Here is a 24,619-nt window from a genome sequence, read left to right on the forward strand (position 1 = left end):
CTGTCATTGTGAACTAAGTTTTTTATTCCTTTTAGAAGAAACTGAATCCAATGTTCCAATCCACTCCTTCCTGAACCGATCATCCATAAGCAGGTGAAGACATCCTACAGCCCCTTTTAAGAAAAACTTCTACAGGAAAGTTTGGCCTGCTGCTCTCCAATGTCAGACGTGAGCAGCTGTGGAAGGGCCACTAACTCCTGGAGATTCTGCACCACCCAAGACCGTTGGAGGGTCTCTGATTGGCCTCCTATGCTGTCTTCGTGATCCAGAACAGTTACCTAAGCTGGAGCAGTTCTTTCATCTTTATCTTACTTAAAACAAAAATGCAACTGACCTGAAGCTTTATCACCGGATGACAATGGACCAGAGGCTGATACGGGCCCCGACAGCTTTAGGGAATTTATTAGCGATCCCTACAAGAGAACACAAGCAACATGTACATGTGAAACTGCTACCCATCCTTTGGAATAAAGGAACATGGAAAATGATACCACAGTTTATAGTAAACAAGCACACACCCATTTGTTTAGTTTAACATTTTTTTTTTTTTTCGTTCTAAGGTAAGTCAGTATTTTAATTGTCTGTCACATGTAAGATCATATCAGAGCGGAATATTCATTCTGTGAGTGACCAGGAACAGGCCATGCCCGCCTGTCTGTCTTCTCAGTGCCCCGCACAGGGCCTGGCACACAGAAGGCGCTGAATATTTGGCGGATGAGTGAAAGCAGCAGTAAATGAGCTAAATGGGTTCTGGTTCTCAAAACATTTATAACAAAGCGAAAAAGCAAAACTGTTTGACTAGTATCCACCTCCAGCAATGTTTCTTTACTCTTGTTTGTTACGAGTGATGCCTTGCCGTGTCCTTCAAGGTGAACATGGAACCTTCCAGAAGAGGGACCAAATACTAAATGCTTAATGTCAGTTAGTCACAGCAGAGAAGGAGCAGAGAGCCATGCCTGAGAACGCCCAGTCGGCAAGTTCTGGTGTCAATCTAAGGCTGCCTCAGAGAGATGGTGGCAGAGCACCCGGCTCCTAGGGGAAGCTGCAGCCACAGCTTGGCCTACCTTCCAGCCATCGTCTATTATTTAACTGCTGACAACATAACCTATTTTTCTAAGAGACAATGTTTACCAGGCGGAAGCCTGGAAGTAGACATAACAAACATCCCAGACTAGGCGAGCTCTGAAAGCCAGCGTGCAGAGAAAGCAAGGGCACCTCTCCCGCAGACACGAACCCTGAAAGGTATAATGAGAAAAGCATGATGGGAAGAAGTGGGAAGGCTTGGGTCTCAGCTCTGGTTCACCATTTCCTGGCGGGGTGCACCTGCGTTAGTCACGTGAGCCTCGGCCTCTCCATTAGTGAAGCATATCTGAAGCTCTCTCCCGTCTGCTGCACATGGCCGTGGCGTGGGTTAACAAAGGTAATGCTAAATGAAAGGAACTGCAAATCCAATACTCCATATAAATATAAAGCATTAAACGATGACCCGCGATTGCTAGCGGCAGCCTGGCAAGTGGCCTATGAGATAATGTCGGGCCCTGACCAGCCTGCTACCTCAAGACTGGATACACGGTGGGGCCAGGACTTACGGTTCGTGTAATACAAAGTGAGGGCTCCTAGCAGGATCATCTCAGTGACCCTGCGTGGCTGTCAACAAGGAAAACCAGCGACTTACCTGCTTGGCTTGGTTACTCGCAGTCCCGGGAGCCAGCGCGGGGTGCGGGGTTTTGGCTGCGGAGTGTGACACCAGAGAGCTGGAAAACATGAGCAAACGCTCAGGGGGAGGCGTGACTGGGGAAATGACATTCACCTTGAGGCACCCTCCGGTCCAGCAAGTAACATCAATTCTTTCCTCTCACAGTATAGATGTCTGGACCCTACCCAAAGTCATTCTACATTTTTCAGATTGAAGAATAAATCTTTAAATGAAATCTGGGTCTTTAACATAAAAATCAAAGCGGTACATTAACATTTATTTTCTTCCAACAATCCTATAAAAAAAGTTCTAACTGGTCAGAAGTAGGTCTTTTTCTGACCTGGAGTGAACGCCCTCTCCACCCAGCCCACCACCCCAGCCCCAGCTGCAGACCACGTGGGCAGCTCCTGCTGGTTCCCAAGCCTGAGAACACGTGCACGGGACCTGTGGACTGCACGGGATCTGTGGGCTGCACGGGACCTGTGGATCTGCAGTGGCTCGAAGGAGTTACTCTAAGAAGAGAGAGCTGCTTTCTCACAGAAGCACCGAGAGCCCAGTGCTCACCAGGCCGGCACACAGAGAGCTGACTGTGCCTCTGCTCCCGGCCCAACCGTACCTTTGCTACAGGATGCAAGTGCACCCAGTATTTGCAGGAAGCGCTCTCACCATCTATTGCTAGCCCTGAACACAATATGCAAAAAACTGTTATTTCAACAGCTATTTAAGAGTTAACATGTGAGAAAAAAAATCTGCAGTTGAATGCAATCACAGATGAAAGCTCTATTGGTGGCTCTTGGGAGCAATTTTTTAAATCAAATGACGTGTTCTCAGTCCTGAGCGACTTTGATTGGTATGTGCAGCGGTCGTAGCTGTAGGATGTGGTCTGACTTTTCAGGCACCTCCCTAAAGTTAGGAGGACTAATATCTTTTCTTCCAAAAATCACCTGGAGGCACTGGCCGGGTTGGCAAGAGCATCGCCCCGATATGTCAAGGTTGCGGGTTTGATCCTCAGTCAGGACACATACAGAATCAATTAATGAATGCAAAAATAAGCCGAACAATAAATCAATGTTTCTCTCTCTCAAATCAATATAAATAAATAAATAAATAAATAAAAATTTAACTTGGAAGAGGAAAGACAAAAAAAAAAAAAAAAAAAAAAGAAGCTCATGCCTCGCAGGAAAATGAACACTCTCACAGCACCTCAAGAGTCTGCTGGAATCACAGGCACCTCCCCGCACCACCTTCTCAGACTGACAGAGAGGAGATAATGGAGTTATTTTCAAAGCAACGAAACTCCCTTTGTTCTTCCCCTGAAGACAGAAGCTACGCACGTGTCTCTGAAGAAACACCTTCCTGCTCCCCGAGATATCCTAACGGGTACCCAGCCCAGCGCTCCCGCCCTCTGAGCCTTCAGCGGAGAGAGGAACGTGTGAGCGAGGCCGCTGGGACTGGGCTCCCGGAGCAGACACGGCCGACTTGGGCAGAGAAGTGGTTTGGGCTCAGGAGAACCACAAGGGAAATGAAAATCTTCCATGAGAACGCAGAGAAAAGCAAAAAAGAAACTAGAAATAAAAAACACAAGCAGCAAGTTCATCCAATTTTGGAACATTTTTCCCACCCCCAACTTAGTTATGACACGCTGGTATATTAAATCACGCACGAAACAGACCGAGTAAGTCACTGTTCTATTTGCTTGTGAAAACGCTACCCCTCTCCTGAGTATCCTCAGCCCCTGCACATAGCCGTGTGACAGCCCTGCAGAGACACGCACTCAGTGCAACCAGCTCACAAACCAGCTAAGTCCATCCGCCATGATCCAAGAGCAAGCAGAACACAACACACTGCTGATGAAAACTAGTTCAAAATGGATCAAAGACTGAGTGCAAGAGCTAAAACCATAAAATAAGCCACACCTAAATTTCACCACAATTAAAAACAACATTTCTAGGACACTATCAAGAAAAAAAAAAAAATCCAAAGAATGGGTGAACAGTATCTGCAAACTCTATATCCAAGGGACCCGAATCTAGATTATCTAACAACCGAGAAAAAAGGCCCAGCAAAAAATGGGCAATGCCCTGGCTGGGTGGCTCAGTGGTTGGAGCACTGTCCTGGACTCCAGGTTGCAGGTTTGATCCTCCATTGGGGTGTGTACAGGAAGCAACCAATAAATGGTTCTCTCTGTCTCTCAAATCAAGAAAGACATATATCCTTGAGCCCTCACTAATTAAAAAAATGTGCAGGATCTAAGTAGACATTTCTCTGAAGAAGATACAAATGACCAATGAGCACACACATAGATGTCCAACTAATGACTAATGACTAGGAGATGCACATCAAAACTATAATGAGACTTGGCCAAGTCACTCAGGTTGTTGGAGCAGCATCTGTCACACCAAAAGGTTGTGGGTTCGATTCCCATGAGTGAGGCATTGGCCAACGTTTCTTTCTTTCCCTTCCTCTCTCTAAAATCAACAAAAACATTTACCTCTCCCTCTGTGAGGATTAAAATAAATATTAATAAAAACCCCACAATGATAACATTTAATATGCACTAGGATGGCTATCATAAGAGGATAAATGCTGGTGAGGATGCAGGGAACTGGAACCCTCACCCATTGCTGTTGGGAATGTAGAAGGTACAGCCGGTCTGTGGAACAGTTGGAACTACATGTAGCTCAGAAAGCTAAAAAGAAGTACTGGGTAACCTAGCAATCCCACTCCTAAAACGGCCCCCAAAGTGACTGAAAGCAGGGGCCCAGGCGGATCCTCGTACACCAGTGTTCACTGCGGCATTCCTCACGACAGCCAAGGGGTCACACCCACGCGCTCCGGCAGAGGAATGGGAATATGCACCCCATGGAGTATCAGCCAGTCGTAAAGGCATGGAATCCTGACATAGGCTACAGCATGAATGAATCTTGAAAATCCAAGTGAAATGAGCCAGACACAAAAGGATTCCAATTTTCTGTGCCTGGAGCCGTTTCCTTAGGATATCCATGAGACCTGCTCTCTGGCCTGTGATCTTTATCCAAATGTCAAGTGTCAAAAGCACTGGAAGGTAAAACATTACACCAGACAAAAACATCCAGCCGGAGGCGAAGGAAACAGGGTCTGGATTTCGGAGACATTGTAGCCATTAACCGGGAGGAGAAACACCCGCCTGCCCGGGCCACCCAGCCCAGACAGCAGTCCCACACCTTCTACTGCCACTGTCTCCGTCAGGCCTGCTGCCATCTAACACAGACACCGGCTGTGTGTGACGAGGGCAGGGTGGGTGTTTGTGCCTGTCCGGTGAGCTGCTTTATTTATCCCCAGCACCGAGAACGGTGTTCGGGATACAGAACACACTCGTTCGTTGGGAGTAAAAAATGAGCACACGAACAACAAAATTCCTGAGAGGGACGATGTGTCTGGTGTGTGTTAGCAAAAACAAGCCAACCAGCCAACCTCCCACCTCATCCAGCCCGTCTCCCCTCCCCACTTCCTGCCAGGCCTCTGGCCACAGGGGCCTTCTTCCAACTCCCCTTCCAACACTGTCCTCGCCCAGATCTGCCGTCACACATTCCAGCCCCCGTCCAGCACTCCTCTGCAGTCTCCGCCTGGAAACCTCCGGCCACTGTTTAACTAAAACAGCGTTTCCCCACCAGCCTCGTCGGCCCCCGCCTCCCCCAGCCGGCGCCCCCGGGCTTTCTGAGCAGCTGGTGCCGCTCCCTCTGAGCTCGCTGCACTGCAGAGAATATCGCTGTGCAATGGCAGTGCAGCGGCCACTTCCTGGCTAGAATAGGTGCCACGAAAGCAGGGACTGGTGTGACTTACTCACTGCCGTGCCCGTAACACCCAGGCAGCATCGCAGGCACCCCAGACTCCGCTGGACCGGGTGACTGCGCTCCGCACGGGAGCCCCACAGCCCCGGCTTTGCTCCGGGAACCCTCTGCCTTAACGCAGGGCGGTCAGTTAGTGAACAGAAGTGGGTGAAGCCGATGAACGTAAGCTATGCCAAGGGCAGAAATAGGTAAGCTCATCTTCCGGTTCATCTCCTATGATACTACTCTAAGGAAGTTAAATGCGACATTAAATATTTAAAAAACATCTAAGAACTACTGCTTCACAGAACCTGATGATGAGTGCATTCCCTCTGCAGCTTTTCACTGGGGGCGGCGGTGAACACCAATGCCCACGCTGATAATGCTCGGCGTTTGCCTGTTATCTGAGAAGTGGTCATTAAAAAGGAGCTACACGCAGGCACCGTGCTGGGCAGACAAGTTAAATCACTGTGGGCAAAGGAAGAAAACGTTTCTCCAAGATTCCCTCTGGACTTCCGTGTCTGTTTTTCTTAAATCAGAGAAAGGCACACTCAGAACTGCTCCTCCAGCAAAGCCCTGCTCTCAGAGCAGCCCAGCTGGCCCATTCCAGGAGCAGCCTGAGAAAAGGGAGGAGGAATCACCAGGAGCTGGCTCTCCTCCTGGTCAGCGGCCACAATGTCTCAGAAACCGCCACTTCCTGGCTTTCCCGTGAAGCTGCCTGGCCGTTCAGCGGCTTTTCCTTGCCTCCTTCTCCGAGGAATCTGGCTACAGTTCCCAAACCCAATGCGCAGTTTTTCCCCTTGAGAATTATCAACAACCACAAATGCCATCTTGGCCCAAACAGCATACCAAAGCGTCAAGGTCACTACCAGATACAATGTGGGTCGGCTTGTTTTGGCTCTAGTAGCCCGAGATAATGAAGCAATTCCTGGGACAGACTGTCGGTAAGCAGACCAATGTGGAAAAGAGAAGGCAGTGGACGAGGGAGGCAGACCGGGGAGCTGACCCAGTGGGGGGAGCGGGCACCATGTGGGAGAGACACAGGGTCTGTGGCTGCTCTTCCTGCCGTGGACTAACCATGGGCACCTGACACTAACTCCCTGGATGACACTGGTCACCACGATCCCTACACACAACCTGAGGGAAGTCCCTGGCCTCTCTCCTGTGCCCCCGGGGAGGCTGGGCGGGACCCCCGCGTCCACAGCTACCATACACGCAGGGCAATGGCAGAAGGCAGACTCTGAACGGAGCTGCTGAACTGGAGCGGGAGTTAGCGCCGTGGATTCTAAACAGAGATCCAGACGCGAGAGATGCCCCAGCCCTCAGACACAGCAGAGGAGAAAAGCTGAGTCTCCAAGCAGAGCTGCTGCCTTTTAAGACTGTTTCGTGTTTGTTCTTTTGATACAGAAGGCAAGAGAAACTTGAAAGAACAGCAATGCCTGAGAGAGGGGACGAGGGAGGAGACTGTTAATCTCAAGACCACCACTGAGTTTGCAGAATCCAGTCTCCATGAGAACGGAAGCATCAACCCTGGAACCCCGAGAATATAAAAATACCCATGTAAAAAAATCAAGTCCCACCCGACTTCACAGCCCGCCTGCGTAGCACACAGATGGACAGTGGCACGGGCTCTAGAGGCTCAGGAAGTACCTGTCACTGGCCAGGAGAACACGACAATCTCCTGAAAACCCAATCGTGTATCCAAGATTAGATGTCCACCCCTTTTAGAAGCTGAGGCTCTCCAGGAAAAAGGGCCTCCCTGTGCTGGCTGCAATGCTGCCCCCTGCAGGCAGTCCCTCACTATTACAAGTAACTCACTGGCTGACTTACACAGCTAAAGGCGTAACGTACCCCAGCGCCGGAGATGAAGGGTTATTCTTCAATTCCTGCACGTTTACCACTTGAGGGACAGTCTTCAAAGTTGATTCGGTCAGAGTACTTACAGCTATTGGAACAGAGAACAGAGAGGCATGTTAATCGCAACAAGGGATCAAAAAGCCTAGCCCTGCGTAAACCACCGGGACAGAAACCCAAGCAGACTGCAACCCTATTAGTGAAAGCACAGCTACACTCGGCAGCCCTGCGGCGCTGTGTGTGGCGAGCACCTGGCCTCCATTCCTACGGATTATGAGATGAAGATGCTTGTGATGTAATCACTGCCCTGGTTCAGGGAAAGGCTCCCTGGGCAGACAGAGAGCAGAGCTGGGATTGCCTGCCATGTTGTTGGCTCACCTTGGCAAAGGGCAGAAGGAGCTAGAGCATTAGCATAGTTCAGACTAAGGATTTTCCCAACCCCACGCTCTCATTCAGCCATCCTTTCACATGGCTTTTTACTGCCAGACTGTTAGGTGCTGGGTTTGGGGTTACCAAAAAATGTCTAACATTCAGTTTCTTCCCAAAGGAGCTCGCTCACGGCTTGGTGAGACAGACTTGGGGAGTAAAATGTGGGAAATGGAGCCTAGATAAGAAGTGGGGAGGCCGAGAGGCCTGAGTTAAGGAATGGCAACTGGGATTAATGTGACACCTACTTACCCATGTCAGGCTTGTCAGCTTTCACATCTCTGTCTCTCAGAGCTTAAACTATATGCCAGAACTTAGTGATATCGTAACACTGTTAAGAAGGCCGGAGAAAGCTCTCGTATCTCTTCTACCTACATATTTGGCGACACTGAGAGTGGCAGCCTGGAGGGACATGGGTCTGGGGCAGCTCGCTCTGCCCTCCTTCAGAGAAGCAGCGGGGACGGCCTGCCTACGACTGCACATTCCTCAGCTGGCACTCAAAGGTGCCTACACCTTAGAAATTTCTGCTTCCAAATGATAATAGAATCACACCCGCTCCTGCTGACAGCGGGATAATGCGACATCCCGGCAGATTTCCAGTTTATAAATAATCACTATCCGCGTGACTTGGGGCCCGTTCGGCACAAGGCCAGGATTCCGCTTGGTCCAAGTGAAATTTAAAGGAAACATCAAAGGGTTCCATTCTTTCGGAAGGCTCGAAGGAACCTTGAAGTTATCTTATTTATGCTCTTTCACATCTAGTTTAGATGCCTTGATAAAGGTTTTAATATTTGAACTTTTCTGAGAAATTTTTTATTACTGTAAAATAGTAATTCTCTTCTGAAAATCAAACCATGTCTTTTTAGTCTTTTAAAAAAAAACCTGTCTAGCTGACACCGGTTTGGCTCAGTGAATAGAGCATCTGCCTGCGGACTGAAAGGTCCCAGGTTCGATTCCGGTCAAGGGCATGTACCTGGGTTGCGGGCACATCCCCGGTGGGGGGTGTGCAAGAGGCAGCTGATCGATGACCCTCTCTCATCAATGTTTCTAACTCTCTGTCCCTCTCTCTCTTCCTCTCTGTAAAAAATCAATAAAATATATTTTAAAAATAAAAAATAAAAAAACCTGTCTAAATTGATATGTGTTCCAAGCAGTGATAAAACAAAAAAATAATTTCATTCAGCTAAAACAAAAGTACGTATTTATTTCTCAATTTTGGCAGGACTGGAATTTTGGGGCTTGATAATCCTTTGCTGTGGGGGTGTCCTGTAGGACATGTTATACAGGAGTGTCAAAGGGGTCTGGTCTCGAGGAGTGTGCAGTGCGTTAGTTATTCTCCCCAGGAGAGGAAATGCGGGAGGTGACCGTGTCTTCTGAAGGAAGCTTACATGATGCTCTTTTCCCCTTCCCTCCAGCGCCATTGGCATTATAACAAAGAGCATTTGTAACTCGGTGGCTCCAAAGGAAGGAAGAGGTGCTCAAAGGAAGAGTGACGTTATATGTTTCATGTATGAGCTGTGAAGGTCAAGATGAAAGTGACCACACCTATCATACCTGCTCATTCTCTCCTTTTCTGACTGGACGGGCTCCCACACTCGCACGCACACATCCAAGCACCTGGACAACCTTCACGTTAGCGTGACTGGCTGTCCCGAGGCTCAGCAGTAACATGGAAAGGTCCCTTTGGACACTAACCTATGGGAGGGGTCTTGCCGGACAGAACTACAGTCTGCCTCGTGGGTACTGCACTGTGTGAACAAAGTAAGGAGGTGAAGAAAGAAGAGTAGAGTAGGGAATCTTAAAATTAAACGGCTTGTTACTTTAAGCCAGGAAGCTCAGCAGCAGGACCTCACTCTAATGAGCCTGGACGTTGACACGGCTGTGAATGTATTACTTTCCTCTGTTGTGACGTCTTTGCCCTTTTTTTTTTGAAAACAGCTACCGTGTAAGGTAAAATTAAACTGCTGTCAATTATAGTAATGATGCTTTTAATAAAAGTGACTCATGATATGCAAAAAAAAAAAAAAAAAGTAATAAATTTTTAAAAAATATTTTTTTGCAGTACTCCTGGACTCTACCACCAACATTGTCAACTGCTGGGGAGCAAGGGGTGTGTGTGTGTCTGGGGACGGGGGGCACAAAACCACTGGCTTGTACGGATGGAGAACAAGTGCAGTCCTGAGTCCAGCTGCCCAGAAGTCCCGGTGCAGGAAACACGGACAGCCACGGACACTGACCAAAGGCCGGGCTCACCGGAGTTCCGCCTTTAACAGCCACAGCTGCCACCCAAGCAGCAGCTGTATTGCAAGGGGCAGGCCTCAGGTCGGGAACTGGCTCTGCTTCTCATCAGATGGTCACCTTCCCTCTCTGAATGTCACATCACTCAAAAGCCAAACGGGCACACTAATACCCACCTCCCAGGGCAGCGAGAGCCCTAAGACACCATGAGACACTCTGAGTGCTCCCAGGTGATCTAACTGCAAAGATGGTGGGCTTACAGCAGACGTCGTTGCAAGGCAGGGATTAGCACTTCACCAAAACACCAGATTTCCTGCTTCCCTGCACGTGGCAGACGTAGCACCTGCTCTACAAGGAAGTCTGCTTCCTGGGAACTCCTTCCACCAGGAGAGGCTGCACAGAGGGCTTCACTCTGAACCGCAGCGGAGCCAGGTGCTGGCTGGCACCTGCCACCCCAGCCTGAGACAGTCAGCTCGCCCCAGCCCCTGCCCAGGGTGGGCTCCTCTCACCTGGTGCCTGGCTGGCCATCTGGCGTCTCAGTGCCGCCGCCGCGGCCGCCTGCGGAGCCGGGATGGTGTGGGAGGGGCCCGGAGCACCATGCTTCACGGTTTTGGTGGCGAGCATCGTGCTGTCGGCCCCTTGAGGAATGACTTTGCTGGCAGACGGAGATGCTGAGGGGAGAAAAGGAGGTCCGAGAAGAGGAGAACACGAAAGTTAAAATGGTCAGGTCTCCATGTTAGGTTGAGGGAACACGCTAAGATTAAAAACACAGGAAAGTACCAGTAAACGGACAGCTGGCATCCACATCTCCCAAAGATGCCAATGCAATTTGCCTGCCAGCCTCTCCTAACTAAGATACTTCACGTCAGCGGTTTTCAGCCTGTGTCATCTCATGGCTGACACCAAAATTCTGTGGCACACCAAAAGGCATGTTTTTGCCAAGCTGACAAAAATAGCTGATTTTGGTTCATTCACACAGACACTATTGCTGTGTTGTGTGTTGTCACAGCCCAGGCATGACACGTTTTACAAATTCCTGAGGCACACAGGTCAAAAATCGCTGCTCTGCATGACCATTTCCCGGACGCCGACGGTGATGGAACCTCTGCCAACACAGGTCAATCTGACCGATTTCCGCACTCCTCTCCCTCCCGCGCCACTCCCACACCATCCCTGCCAATTGGCTCTGTCAGAAGCCACGTCAGTGCCCAGCCCGACACTGACGCTGTCATCGCAGTGAGCCCACGCTGACCGGGAGCAGACGTGCCGGCGCGAGGGCAGAACGCGGCAGGAGCTGGGCCGTGCAGGGCACAACGCGGCAGGAGCTGGGCCGTGCAGGGCACGGGGTGGCCGCTGCTCTGTACGGAGGCGAACAGCTCGTCCATTCCTCCCGAAGACCTTCTAAATTTAAAGCGCACGCCGGACGCAACAGCAAAGCTGTGACAGTGTCAGCCTCGGTCTCCCTTCCTCATAATATCCCACCACCTGCTTCTAAGGGCTCACACCTCCTCTGGCTGTCTCCACATTTCTGCACTGTCAGCAGGAATGGCCAGAACCAAGGACCCGGTGGGGTGACAGTGTAAAACCCAGCTCCAGCTCCTTCCTAAGTTCAAGCCTAACGGGGAGTGGGAGGGGGAGAGTTTCCTGTCCCCTTGTTTCCTTACCGGAAGCTCCCAGCGCGCCGGGTGGACCGTGACCCAGGTGAGATTTGGCGAAAGGCGCTGCCGGGGGCAGGAGGCCGGGCTGCACAGAGGGAGTGCGCACCACGGGCGCGTGGCGGGGCGGCGGGGCCGCGGCGGCGTCCTCTCTGCAGGGCGCCCGCGGGTCCTCGCTCTCCAGGGACTGGGAGATGGAGGACGTGGAGCTGGCTTCATCCAGGTCTTCGTAGTACCTCTGGGACAGGAAGGCCGACCGAGACAGGCTGGCTGCAAAGCCCCAACAAAACCCACGTTAGTAACGAAGCAGCCTGAGGGCTGTGATTTTCACTGTGGACAGACCAACAGCCAATCTGCAAAGTGATTCAATTATTACTCATTTTAAGTGGAAGCAGCTATTGTCGAATGTGAATCAAGATGGTTTTGGGTCTCTGCTCAAACGGGGCTTTGAAATACCGAGCCACGTAGGACGAGAACACTTTGACTGTGAAACACAAAAATGTCAAGTGAGAGGCAGAGGAATGCTGGCGTGAAGGGGGAGCTGGTGCCTCAGCGGACCTCACGGGCAGAGGAATAACATGTCAGAGAAGTAACAGAGAAGCTTCCGCACCGCGGGGAAGTCGCACCACTGCGGTCCCTCTTCTAACCATGATTTCTAAGAACAGGCCCGATGCAAACTGGGAAACAGAAGGCTTCAGCCCTGACGGCCTCAGACATTTCCAGACAAATCTATTGATTCTTTGGAATCAATCAGGTCTAAAAATACTGTCCCCATTAAAAACCAGCCCCCCATTCTGCCCTTCCCCGCAGCCTCTGGCAACACCGTTCTATTTTGTCACGGAATCCGACTGCTATGCTTACGCGCACAGAAGTAGACTCGGACAGTATTTGCCTTTTTGTGACTGGCTTTTCCTTAGCAGAATATCCTGAAGTTTCATCCAGAGTGCAGCATGTCAGAATTTCCTTCCTTTTCAAGATGCACGTGCCCCTATTTTGCGTATCTATTCAATCCATTGGATGCTTGGCTTGCTTTTGTGAATTATGCTGCCATGGGCGCGAATGTACAGAATACGGTTTGTGTTCCTACTTCCATTCCTACTAACAGTGCACAGGGGCCAATCTCCCACAGCCTCACCAACACTTGTCATTTTCTGTTTTACAGTAAAGGTTTGTTAAGTTTCTAATTAAAAAATATTAAAGCACAAAATTATAAATGTACGAGTCTCAGTCTCATTTTCAAAAAATCAAATTTATATACACAAAGAAAAAATTTTAAGAGTAAACCAAATGATAGTTGATGACGTATTTGGGTTGAGGGATAAGAGTAACTTTTATTCTTCGTTCTATCTTTCCAATTATCTACTAAGAGAAGGTAGTTCAGATAATGGAAATGATTGTTAAAAAGACTTCACCTTACCTAATTCAGCTTTATGATTACAGAAAAATTAATAAACAGCGGTATAGTAAGATTAGATTTCTGTCCTATTTTAATTACCAAAAATAAAATAAAATAATTTGCTGTTGGTATAAAAAAACCAGTTTCAACTCAAAACAGAATTTCAAAAGAGAAAAGCAGATACAAGTACAAAAGCAAAGGACGACTACGCCTGAAGCTGTGTATAACACGGTTTTCTAGGTAATTTGATAGCAAAAACAGTTTTATTCACTGGTTATATGGCTTCTTTTTAGCAAATGTTTTCAGCCATAATTCCCTAATCAGTGGGGCTTTCTCTATCTTAAAAAAAAAAAAGGCTTTTTTCAAATCCCATCTTCCTAAAACCCACCCAAACCAGGGAAGTCAAATCTCTAAAGCAGAGGCTCCGAACCGTGCAGCCAGCGCAGCGCCCCAAACCCGTGGGAAGCACTGGCGCTGGGTCCGAGGGCTGCGGACAACGGGGAGGAAGAGCCACAACCACCGCGCGGGCGGCGCGGCCGAGCAGCTCGGCTCCAGCATTCAGACGCACAGATTCCAGGGCCATTTTCTCCAGCTCCTACTCAGAACCAAAGGAACACACAGACACAGACACAGACACACAGACACACAGACACACAGACACAGACACACAGACACAGCCTCAGCCTCAGCCTCAGCCTCAGCCTCAGCCACAGCCACAGCCACAGACACAGACACAGACAGACACCCCCGCCCGGCCCCCATTGTGCTGCTTGGTTTGCGCTAAAAGTCCAGGCCCCGCGCCTGTACCTGGGGCAGTGGATCTCACTGGTGGGGTCTTCCTCTTGGCCAGGAAGTTTCTCAGTTGCGCCTGCTTCACAGGGGACAGTTTGGCTGCAAGAAATTCATGAGCCCGTAAATGCTTAAGACCCGGTCAGTAGAAGACAGAAAACCAATGGTTAAAGGCCTGGAAGAACGTACTTACCTGGCACTTTCGGCAAGGGTTTGGTGTGAGACTCTATGGTGGTTTTCAACAAAGCATTGCGCAGGCTTTCCAGGTCACTGTCAAAACTGGAAAGGGATAGCGTCATATATTGTAGTAACCCACTATGACCAGAGGAATCTGAGGGTGGGCGTACACTGCCCTAAACATAAACATAAGAAATGACAGCGTCCCCATTCAGAACCAGGCCATCTGACCAATCCATGTGATCAATCCCAAAGGAAAGAGATGGCAACCTTAACATCATACCCCCCATACTGCCCCCTCCTGCCCCCCGGCACACGCACTGAGGGGACTCCAGCAGAAGGGGCAATGAACACTACACATCTGGCTGCAAGGGGAAACACAGAACGACCCGGGAAACGTCAGGGGTAGACTGCCTAACTGCTAGGTCTGAAAGTTCCCCACTTAAGCAAAATGCCAAAGCTAAACTTTGAAACCAGTAAGTCAACTAATCCTGTCAGTTAGTTTTCAATAAAACAATACTGTTACCAGCATCTACTATTATCTAGTGAGCATCCGTTTCATCACACGCAACTACTGAATGCTTCCTAGAATTAATTTAACTCCCCAACAACCCTGAGAGGCATATATTGTTATCCCCATTTTTTAATAAAGGAACATAGGATCAGAGGGTGAGGAACCTGACCAGGTCCCACAGGTGACAGACAGCAGTCACTTTCAGACCCACATCCGAACCACCGCACTCCCCAATAGGTATCCGTTCCCTCAGCCCCATCTGTGAGTGCCCGCAGCTGAGCGCCCCTCTCCGCTCACCTGTGAGAGCTGCTCTGGGAGGGCGGCCCCGAGGGCAGGCGCCACTGGGACGCGTGGTTGTAAAGCCGCAGCTGCTGCAGGCTGTCCACCAGGCCGTTCAACCGCTTCCTCTGCTGGTTGATGATCTCCCGGTTGTTGGCCAGGGTGTTAAACAGCGTCTCTCGCTCGGGCACAAGCAGGCGCCTGCTGACGGCAATGAGAGAAGAATTCAACGTGAGCGGTCCAAGTGAAGAAACCTCGCACAGAAGAGAAGACTACAACTGTAACAGTGAAAAGACTAAAACAGAGTCACTAGCGGACAAAAGGCATCAGGAAATATAGAAGATACAAAAGGGACGAAAGCCTAACGAGGACACAACATAGTGAGGAAGGTCACAGCACGGTTTGATGCCTGGTGAAGGCACCTGCCCAAGTTGCAGACTCAATCCCCAGTGAGGGGCATGCAGGAGGCAGCCAATCAGTGATTCTCTCTCATCATTGATGATTCTCTCTCTCCCTCTCCCTTCCTGCAGCAAACTGGCACAATCCCAGAGGCCTTGGGTAGAACAGGGTGGGAGACGTGTCAACAACAGGGGACAGGGTCATTCAGCAACATACTTAGGACATGTGCTATTTCCTGTGTGTAAGTCACATTCAATAAAAAGAAAAGGCCAAGAAAGCCGATGGGAGTCAGTCATCTCTTCACATGCTGCCGAGAATCAGTGGGGGAGAGAGCACCCACCCCAGGAACTGCAACAAGGAAGGGCCAGCTCCCTTTCCTTCGGGTGACAGGTTAGTTCAAAATTAAAAAAAATATATTTTTTATTTTAAAATAATTTTTTTATTTCAAAGAGGGAGGGAGAGGGAGAGGGCACAGGCCAGGGCAAGGGACCCCATCGGTGCACAAATCCATGCACCAGGCCTCTAGTAGTTATATAATCACCATCTTGTACACTCCCTGTAACGTATCTTTAATGTGATATTTGGAGAACATGCTAGCCCATGGCTACGTCTGTATTAGGAGAGGGAGACCAGACTTTAGCCCCTCCTCTAAGCCATGGGTAAGCAGGGTTAATCCAATTTGTCTGCATCACGAGTTAGCTGAGCCGCGATATAGATTCTCTGATGCACACTGTTGTGAGCACTGCTGTTGTGTCTGCAGAACAAATATCTGGAAGCAGAATGCCGGGGTGGATGAGAATGAACATTTCAGGGTTTGTCCACGTTCCTGAATCTCTGGAAGAGGCAGCAGCACTATCTCCCGCCACCAGGGGGGGATGGGACCGCACTCACTTTTGTTTTCTCTTTTGTTCCAGATGCTGATCCCACTCCAAGTCCAGGACATCATTCACATCTTGGACAGCAAACTTCACATATTGATGAAGGCGCCGAATTTCCTACGAGAAAAGAAGACGACTCCATTTTCCAGGAGCTTGGAAAAAGGTGTATTAAAACAACCAAAATAATTTTCAATTATTTTTATGTTGAAACCATTATGAACAAAGAAAACATACTAGGTTTTAGCATAATCATCCGAACATTATAACCCAAATGAAATCCAGAACCTGAGCCTTTCTGAGGTGTGACCGGGAGGTGGTGTGGGCCCAGGCCTCCAGGGAACAGAAGTTCCTGCGCAGATCTCGTTTTTCAGCTCCTCTGAAGGATCTCAGCCTGGCCTAGGAATTTTCCGCTGCACTCTGGTACTCCGACAGGGTATCCATTTCGTTTTTGCTCTCCCTCCCATGAAATTAACTGCATTAGACCCAAAATTACCCTACAAAAGTGTTGAAAATAATTCTGAACCAATTTATTCAGAACACAGAAGTCATCTCACCAATTGGAAAAATTTCATTTCTTCTCCAAAACAAAAAAATAGCACCAACACTAGAAAGTGTATTAAAATCCCTATCTATTAACTGATTTTAGGCCTGCAATAATTTTCTTTACATTTTGATCCAGTGTTAACCTTCATGCTATATAACTTGACTTTCAAAAAGTGAACAATAAGACGAAGCAGTCCATTGAATGTGTAAGCAAATGAAGACAATGCGCATGCTCAGGGAAAGCTCTCTGCACCTACACAAAGGTCCTACTGGGTGTAAACGCAGCTGAAAGTTACTTTGGGTAAGGATGCATGTCCCAACTGAAAAAGAGGAAATGCCATTTAAAGAGAGTCCAGCTGGTACAGGAAGTAGCAGTAACCTCAGCATCAAATATAAATTTCAGCCAACACCGGGCCACACAAGGCCCTCTCTCTGAACACTCAGGGCAAGGAGACCTGGTGACTGGCTCCCTAGCACTGGCTGCATCTCCCAGAACACCCACGCTTCTTTTGAGGCCCGTCACAGACACTGCTCTGTGGCTCAGCTGCTCCTGTCTGTAATCCCACAGGAACACATTCCACACTGCATTCGTGTTCATCTTCCCCCTGCCTCTGAGCCAGCTGTGGGGCTGCACGCCGTAGTGCCATGGTCAAGAGCACAGGCTCTGAGCCAGACAGTCCAGGCTCAAGGGTCCAGCGCCTGTTAGTGGTGAGACTGGGGTACTTCCGGGACATTTCTTTTGTAAGGGCATGAACTCATCCACGCTAGCTACTCGGACCTATTTAGCTCTGTGAAAAGAGAAGCGGACTTCTTTCTGAATGGGCAAATGCTGCCCAGGAGCCGTATGCTTTTCTTGGTTTGGACACAGAGCAGGAGGTGAGAAGGCAGCAGGAAGCAAGTGTAACTGGACGAAGAGGGCAGGCCGTGGCTGGCACTCCCTCGCTAGGAGGGCTAGCGTCCCCAGTGGAGAAGCAGCGAGGGACCCACAGGGCTGTGGGCACAGCCGGGGCTCCCAGCTGTCTGGGCGGAGGGACTGAGTCTTTCCTTCCCCTCCCTCAGAGAGCCTATCAGGTGAGGCACGTGGGCGGCGGTTTCTGGGCAGGAGGGGGTTCCTCACACTCACAGAGCATGACCAGCACTGCCCTCTGGGCCCCCCTTCTGCAGGGATTCTAGGCAAATGCGAGGAAGTGGAGATGACCCCCACCAAGTTTATGGTACAACAGTTGGGAATAAACTAAAAGTTGAAAACAAAAACCAGATTTCACGAAGATAGAGAATAAGAATAATGAATTGACAATGAGAAAAGTAGCGCTGCTAACTTCTGGCACACAGGAAAGCAGCTGGCAAGAGGAGGTCTTGATTCTGGTTCCACTCCTTCCACCACCCTGCCCTGGCAGGCTCCTTGGCCTCTGAGGCTCACCTTCCTCACCTGTACACCGGGGTCGGGAGCTCGAGTCTTAGAGCAGCTGGCTTTAAAGACGAGGAAGAATGTGTAAAAACACCCGTGGAGTACCTGGTGCTCAATGAGCAGCTGCTACTTTAATAGTTATTATTCATGACTTATTTCTAAATGTATCTTTTCAACAGCATACTTTCTACCAAGCTGAGGTTTAATTAAGAATTAATTTTGTTTTGTTTAATTAAAAAAGCACCACGTGGAAGAGTCCCATTGTCTTTGTCAGCGAAGGAAGCTACGGGAACAGGTACATTGTTCACAGGATGGGAGCCACTGCATCAGAGCCGCCCGAACCATGCCTGGAGGAGGAGGAGGGCGGAGGCCCGGCTGCCGGCTCTGCCGGCTCCTACCTGGAGCTGCGCCTCGCTCCTGGGGTCCAGGGGTCTGCGGTAGAGCAGGTGCAGGTACCCCGAGTCACGGTTCCTCTCGCTCTGCTCTCTGGCTTCCTCCACACCCGCAAAGCCCTCCAGCAGAGTGGTCTTCAGGGTACTTATGTCTCCGTGAAGAGACTGTAAAGGAATAAGAATGTGCTGATACAAAAAGTGCCATTTCTAAGAAATTAACCTTTCTGTTCTGGATCAAGGAAGGTGGTGCTTCTCAAATAGTTAACATGGTGAACATGTGAATGCAGGTAACAGTCATGCAAAAAAAAGAATTTCACTGCTTAGAGCAAAATTCCAAAATTCTTCCTTTCCCTTATAATTTTGTGTTGTTAATCCTCACCTGAGGTTATTTCTCCATTGATTTTTAGAGAGAGTGAACGGGAGAGAGAAACATCGATATGAAAGAAACATATTGATTAGTTGCCTCCCGCATGTGCCCTGACCAGGGTGAGGGATCGAGCCTGTAACGGAAGTATGTGCCCTTGACCAGAATCAATCCAAGACCCTTCAGGCCATGGGCTGTACTCCAACCACTGATCCAAACTGGCTAGGGCTATTTTTTCTCCTTTATTCTCTTTTTTAGTCTACCAATCAATGTTCATTTAAAAAATTATTTTTCTTCTCTTTAAGAAACCATTTCTACTCGGCTGGCGTGGCTCAGTGGTTGAACATGGACCTGTGAACCAGGAGGTCACAGTTTGATCCCCAGTAGGGGGCAGCCAATCAATAATTCTTATCATTAATATTTCACTCTCCTTCTTCTCTGAAATCAATAAAAATCTATTTTTTTTTTTTAAAGAAAGAAACCATTTCTAACGATTGAAAAGTCAGAGAATAAGTATTAACAGTAGCTGTAGTCTTACTGAAGCCAGTCACTGCGAACACCTGGAGAACCTCCCCTTTCATACACTCCAAAGTCACTGTTCAAATGCTACCTAAACTAGCAACAGGCAACTTTGATGGAGTGCCATGTTCGTGTCAATAGGGTAGAAACTATTAGCATCCCACTTCCCACGAGAAAACTAAAACAGAGCAGCTGATTAACTTGCCCAAAGTCATCTAGTTGATTAAGTGCTGAAGGTAGGACTTGAACTTGGGCATTCCTCCGTGAACCACTCATACAGTAAGGAACTGGCGGTCCTTGGAGAAAGCACGCCCGCCCACGCAGTGCAGGAGCACGTTAACGGGCACTCGGCCTCGGAAGCATCGAGCACGAACCTCCGTGGTCTCCTTGATCTCCAGGAGGAAGCCGTGCAGGTCGTCTGACTCTGTCCGCAGCGTCTTCATCTCCTCGGGGGTGCCCACCTGAAAGCAGGCTTTCGCGGTTCGGGCTTTCAGCTCCTCCAGCTCCTTCTGGAAGTGCGCGATCTGCAGAAGCCACACAGGAGACTTCTTAGGGCGGATGGCACGGCAGTGATGTCACTGCTCCTGGGCTCACTGGCAGCACAGACTCTGGGACACTCCAAGGCTCAAAGCCAGAAGGGAACAGCCAAGTGGGCGTCTGCACTGCTTTGGGGAAACCATGCGGGAGCAGCTTACCTCCTCGCCAATCCCAATGATGACAGGGTCTGACTCTTTCCACTGATGTCCCTGCTTTTCTGCAGGAGTCGGAAGTGATTTCGCCTGGAATGGAAGGCAAAATATTTAAAATGTACCCAATACTCCGAGCACGGCTTCTTGAAGCAGTGGGTTCCACGCCTATCCCAGCTGGCGCCATTCTTGTAACAGCCATCGTTCTGTCATCATCCCTTTGAGCCCGTATTTACGGGTATCTGCTTGGGAAGGCACGCTTAGACAGTGGAGAGGAGGTTAACCAGATAAATGAGGTCCCTACACTCAGGGAACGTCTCTTCTACTGGGATAAAATGAGTAATAAGAAATAAACAAATCAGGCAAATTTCAGCTGGTGGCAGTGCTATGGAATAGGAAACAGGGACACATAGAGAGAACAAAAGGGGGACTACGTGAGTTGAGATGGCCCAGAGAGCGTGCCTGTGACCGGAGTGGAGGAGGAAGTCACGGGAAGGTCTGGGGGAGCACCTTTTTTTTTTTTTTTAATATATTTTATTGATTTTACACAGAGAGGAATTGAGAGGGACAGAGAGTTAGAAACGTCGATGAGAGAGAAACATCGACCAGCTGCCTCTTGCACCCCCCCCACTGGGGATGTGCCCGCAACCAAGGTACATGCCCTTGACCGGAATCGAACCCGGGACCTTTCAGTCCGCAGGCCGACGCTCTATCCACTGAGCCAAACCGGTCCCGGTTGGGGGGAGCACCTTCAGACAGTGAAAAGAGCGCGTGCACAGAACCTGAGGCAGGGGAGACATGCATGACTCGGGGAAGAGAGGAAGTCAGTGCGGACACAGGGAGGTCAGAGCGGGGGCTGGAAAGGGCAGGGGCAGGTCATGCAGGGCTACCCCACAAAGGCTGGGTTTTATTCTAAGTGTGGTGGAAAGCTACTGGGGAAGTGTGAGGAGAGTATAGCTGCTCTTTAATTCAGGATTATAAAAGATCCCTCCTGCTGCTAACAGTGAGAGGGAGGAGCATGAACAGGGAGGTCAGCAGGAGGCGGACCAGGTGAGATGATAACGGCCTGACTGGAGATGTTAGCAGGGAGATGGGAGCTGTGGATTATGACCTACAGTCAGTGTACAGCTGAGAAAGACTTGCTAGAACAGACTGGGGAGAGGGCCTCTGGGGCTGGGGCTGGAGCAGACACCTGGTTTCCAATTTACTGAGATGGGATACTAGGAGAGGAATACGTTCTGGGAGAGAGAAATCAAGAATCCTGTATCAGAAATGCTATAATTTGAGATGACGTCTCAATTATTTAATACTTATAGCAATTAACAGCATTTCTAATAAAACATATAAGTACTCATTAAAACAGCAAATATTTACTTAACAAACCCCATGTGTCCTGCCTTGTGCCAAAAGCCAGACCTGAGGGCTATTTGCTGTGTGCCGTGCTGTGCTGAGGGAGGTGGGGCGGCTGGGAGGGAGACAGAAGGAAAGACATGACTCCTGTGCTGAGGGGACTAAAATAATGTAATGGGAAACTGACATGAATCATCCGTAAGGTAAACCATAAAAATAAACTGAGATGACAGACTGTAGACCTAAATATGAAGAGATAATAAAGCTTTTAGATAAACATAGGAGGGGAACACTTTGTAAAGTATATGGCTGTCTAACCACTATGCTATATACCTGAAACTAACACAAAATAATAGTAATTGGGGGAAAAAAAAGAAAAGGAAAATATCTTTTTTACCTTGGAATAGGAAATTATTTCTAAAATAGAACACAGAAAGCACTAATCACAAAATAAAAATTGATATATGAAACTATTTTAAAATTAAGAACTTGCAGTCAACAAAAGAAACCATAAAAAGAATGAAAAGGGCCGAAACCGGTTTGGCTCAGTGGATAGAGCGTCGGCTCGAGGGTCCTGGGTTCAATTCTGGTCAGGGGCATGTACCTTGGTTGTGAGCACAACCCCGGTGGGGGGTATGCAGGAGGCGGCTGATTGATGTTTCTCTCTCATCGATATTTCTGACTCTCTGTCTCTCTCCCTTCCTCTCTGTAAAATATCAATAAAATATATTTAAAAAAAAAAAAAAAAGAATGAAAAGGCAATTCACAGACTACGAAAGTAGTTATATAACATGTGTGCGTGTGCGTGTGTGTATATATATATGTATATCCACACACATACACATACATATACATACGGAACTAACTTTTACAAATCACTAAGAAAAAGACAGAAAACTCAATAGAAAAATGAGTAAAAAAACTTGAACAGTCACCCATATTCACATGGCCAATAATCATATGGAGAAACTCAATGTTACTGGTCACCAGGGAAATACAAGTTAAAACCACAAAACACACCAACAATAAACGATGAAAAATACCAAGATTGGGGAGGAGGTGAACAGATGAACTCGCATACATGCCTGGGAATTACGAGAAATAAAGGCATCGTGTAGGACCAATTTCCACACGTGGATATTTATTCAACAGAAATGCACACGTTTGTTCATCCAAAACATCACCTAGCAAGGTCTCTTCAACACTATTCACAGAAACTCAGACCTGGGAGCTGTCTCAGACTGGAATGCCCACTGAGACGGAATGAACACATGTGGGCCAGCCACCCCATATGATATGGATAAACCTCACCAACATAATGTTGAGCAAAACAGCCAGATACAAGAACACATGCTGGTGACCCCATTTACAGAAGGTACAGAAGACAGGCTCAGCTAAGCTGCACTGTCAGAAATTATGACAGCTGAGCCCCTTTGGCAAGGTGGCAAGTAGAAAGGCACAGATGAGGGCATTCTGGGAGCCTGGCCATGCTCCGTTTCTCAGTCTGAGTGTTGGTTACCCAGGTGTATCCAGCTGGTGACAATTCACTCAAACGTGTGTGTCTCTCGCATGAGTACCTTTTCCCCTATATGTAGCATATGTCAATAAAAGTTAAATAAGTAAAAATCAACCGAGATGGTGAGGAAAAGGGCACTGATAGATCTGATTACTTGGAGAAGAGAAAAATCAGATGCCACAGTATTTTCAGACAAGAGACTACAATAAACTGAGAGCATCAGGTCCTGCATAAGCTCAGGAATCAGCAGAGGAAATGATGAGACTCTGGAGCTGAGATACATTTGTCATGTGAGCACAGAGCACGCATTACAAATATTCAAAACTCACCTATTTCCCCCACATTGCAAAAGTGTAAATTCTAAAACACAAAAACCCATTCTATTGTATAAACATGTCTGCAGAGCAGTAAGCGAACACGCACAGGATTGTGGGGAGGTCCAGTACCTGGGGAGAGGCCGTCTTGGCCACGGGAGCGGCTATCCTGGGCGATTTCTGCCCCAGGGAGGACACCGGGCCGGGGCCGCCATGCGCAGACCGCCCTGCAGAACAAGACGTCAGTCAGAACAGCCACAGTTACTCCCGCTGCTCTGCCCGCCACAGTGCCCTTTCCTCAAACAACAGCCAGTTTCTCACGGTCCCTGGCCCCTTTCATCATCTTGGTTAGCAAGAGTGATGTCCACAGTTGTGTTAGCCCCCGTTCCAAGATAACTAAAAAGCATGCCTTACATTTTTAGTTGGGGAATTCTTTTGTAAAGCAGATAAAACTCCTGGTTACAGGCAGGAGTGCTGTGGGCAGGCCCAGGCCAGTCACCTGGCCCCCTTCCTCCTCACAGAGGCTCCGGTGCACCTCAGGGAGCTGGGGACAGTTTTAACCGTCAGATGAGACCAATGACCCATCACCTGTGAGAACTCACAGGGCCGCCGGACCCTCCTGGGAGCCTCTCACACAGGCTCGCCCGCTGTGCATTGGAATCAGCAGGGGAACTTTTTCAATTCCCAGTCAGGTACATACCTGGGTTACAAGTTTGATGCAGTTGGGGAGTGTGCAGAAGGCAACCGATCGATGTTTCTCCCTCACACTGATTTTCTTTCTCTCTCTCCTCCACCCTCCCTCCCTCCCTCTCGGCATGTCCTTAGGTGAGGATAAAAATAAAATACTAAAAATAAAAATACACACACCCCAAAACCCCAAGTGTCACTCCCGAGTCTGATTACACTACTAGGGGATGGATTCCCCATGAGTCTCGTGTGTAACTGGGACTGAGCACCAATAAACCAGGACGCCCCAAACTTTAAGAATTAAATAATGGCACAGGGTGGGCAGATGTGGGTGGTGAGCGGCAGAAAGTGAGAAAGTAAACGTGCACTAAGATTCCAGTTTCCTCTCCCACACCGCAGAGACGTGGAAAGACTAAAGCAAGGCTTCTGAACGTTTGGGTCTTATCCGATGCCTTCAGAGCCTCAGGAAAAGGCCTGGCAAACTCCGCCATGCAGCCTTCCTCCTGAGCAGCAGGTGGAGAGGTGATTTCAGGCATCTCACAGCTCAATGCCCACGTGACGTTTTCCAAAATAAAACTATTCCCGTCACACAAACACCAATGGTCACCTAAATGTCTGGCTAGGCATTCCCACTGGCATGCATGACAATAACCAAGTTAGAAACGGAGACAGGTCTGGCAAACACCACCTTAACCAATGGACCAAAGACCATCACCACGTCAGGACAAGC

At 48.8% G+C, this 24,619-nt stretch overlaps 1 protein-coding gene across 2 annotated transcripts in view; it reads right to left on the reverse strand.

The window, feature by feature from the left end:
- Nucleotides 1–24,619, reverse strand: part of NUP214 (nucleoporin 214) — a 67,340-nt gene that overhangs the window by 26,444 nt on the left and 16,277 nt on the right. The window contains exons 14-26 of one of the 2 annotated variants that reach the window (XM_084899790.1): nt 23,335–23,429; nt 20,032–20,115; nt 19,711–19,860; nt 18,460–18,618; nt 16,124–16,227; nt 14,852–15,034; nt 14,057–14,142; nt 13,882–13,965; nt 11,688–11,948; nt 10,533–10,694; nt 7,357–7,450; nt 1,676–1,754; nt 335–413 (exon numbers count right to left, since the gene is read on the reverse strand). In XM_084899790.1, the coding sequence (XP_084755916.1) occupies nt 335–413; nt 1,676–1,754; nt 7,357–7,450; nt 10,533–10,694; nt 11,688–11,948; nt 13,882–13,965; nt 14,057–14,142; nt 14,852–15,034; nt 16,124–16,227; nt 18,460–18,618; nt 19,711–19,860; nt 20,032–20,115; nt 23,335–23,429 (1,620 nt within the window). Of the gene's footprint in view, nt 1–334; nt 414–1,675; nt 1,755–7,356; nt 7,451–10,532; nt 10,695–11,687; nt 11,949–13,881; nt 13,966–14,056; nt 14,143–14,851; nt 15,038–16,123; nt 16,228–18,459; nt 18,619–19,710; nt 19,861–20,031; nt 20,116–23,334; nt 23,430–24,619 lie in introns of both variants that reach the window. The other variant, XM_084899789.1, reaches the window with a different exon arrangement.

This window comes from Pipistrellus hanaki (assembly GCF_964339955.1).
Source record: "Pipistrellus hanaki genome assembly, chromosome: 11".
NCBI lineage: Eukaryota > Metazoa > Chordata > Mammalia > Chiroptera > Vespertilionidae > Pipistrellus > Pipistrellus hanaki.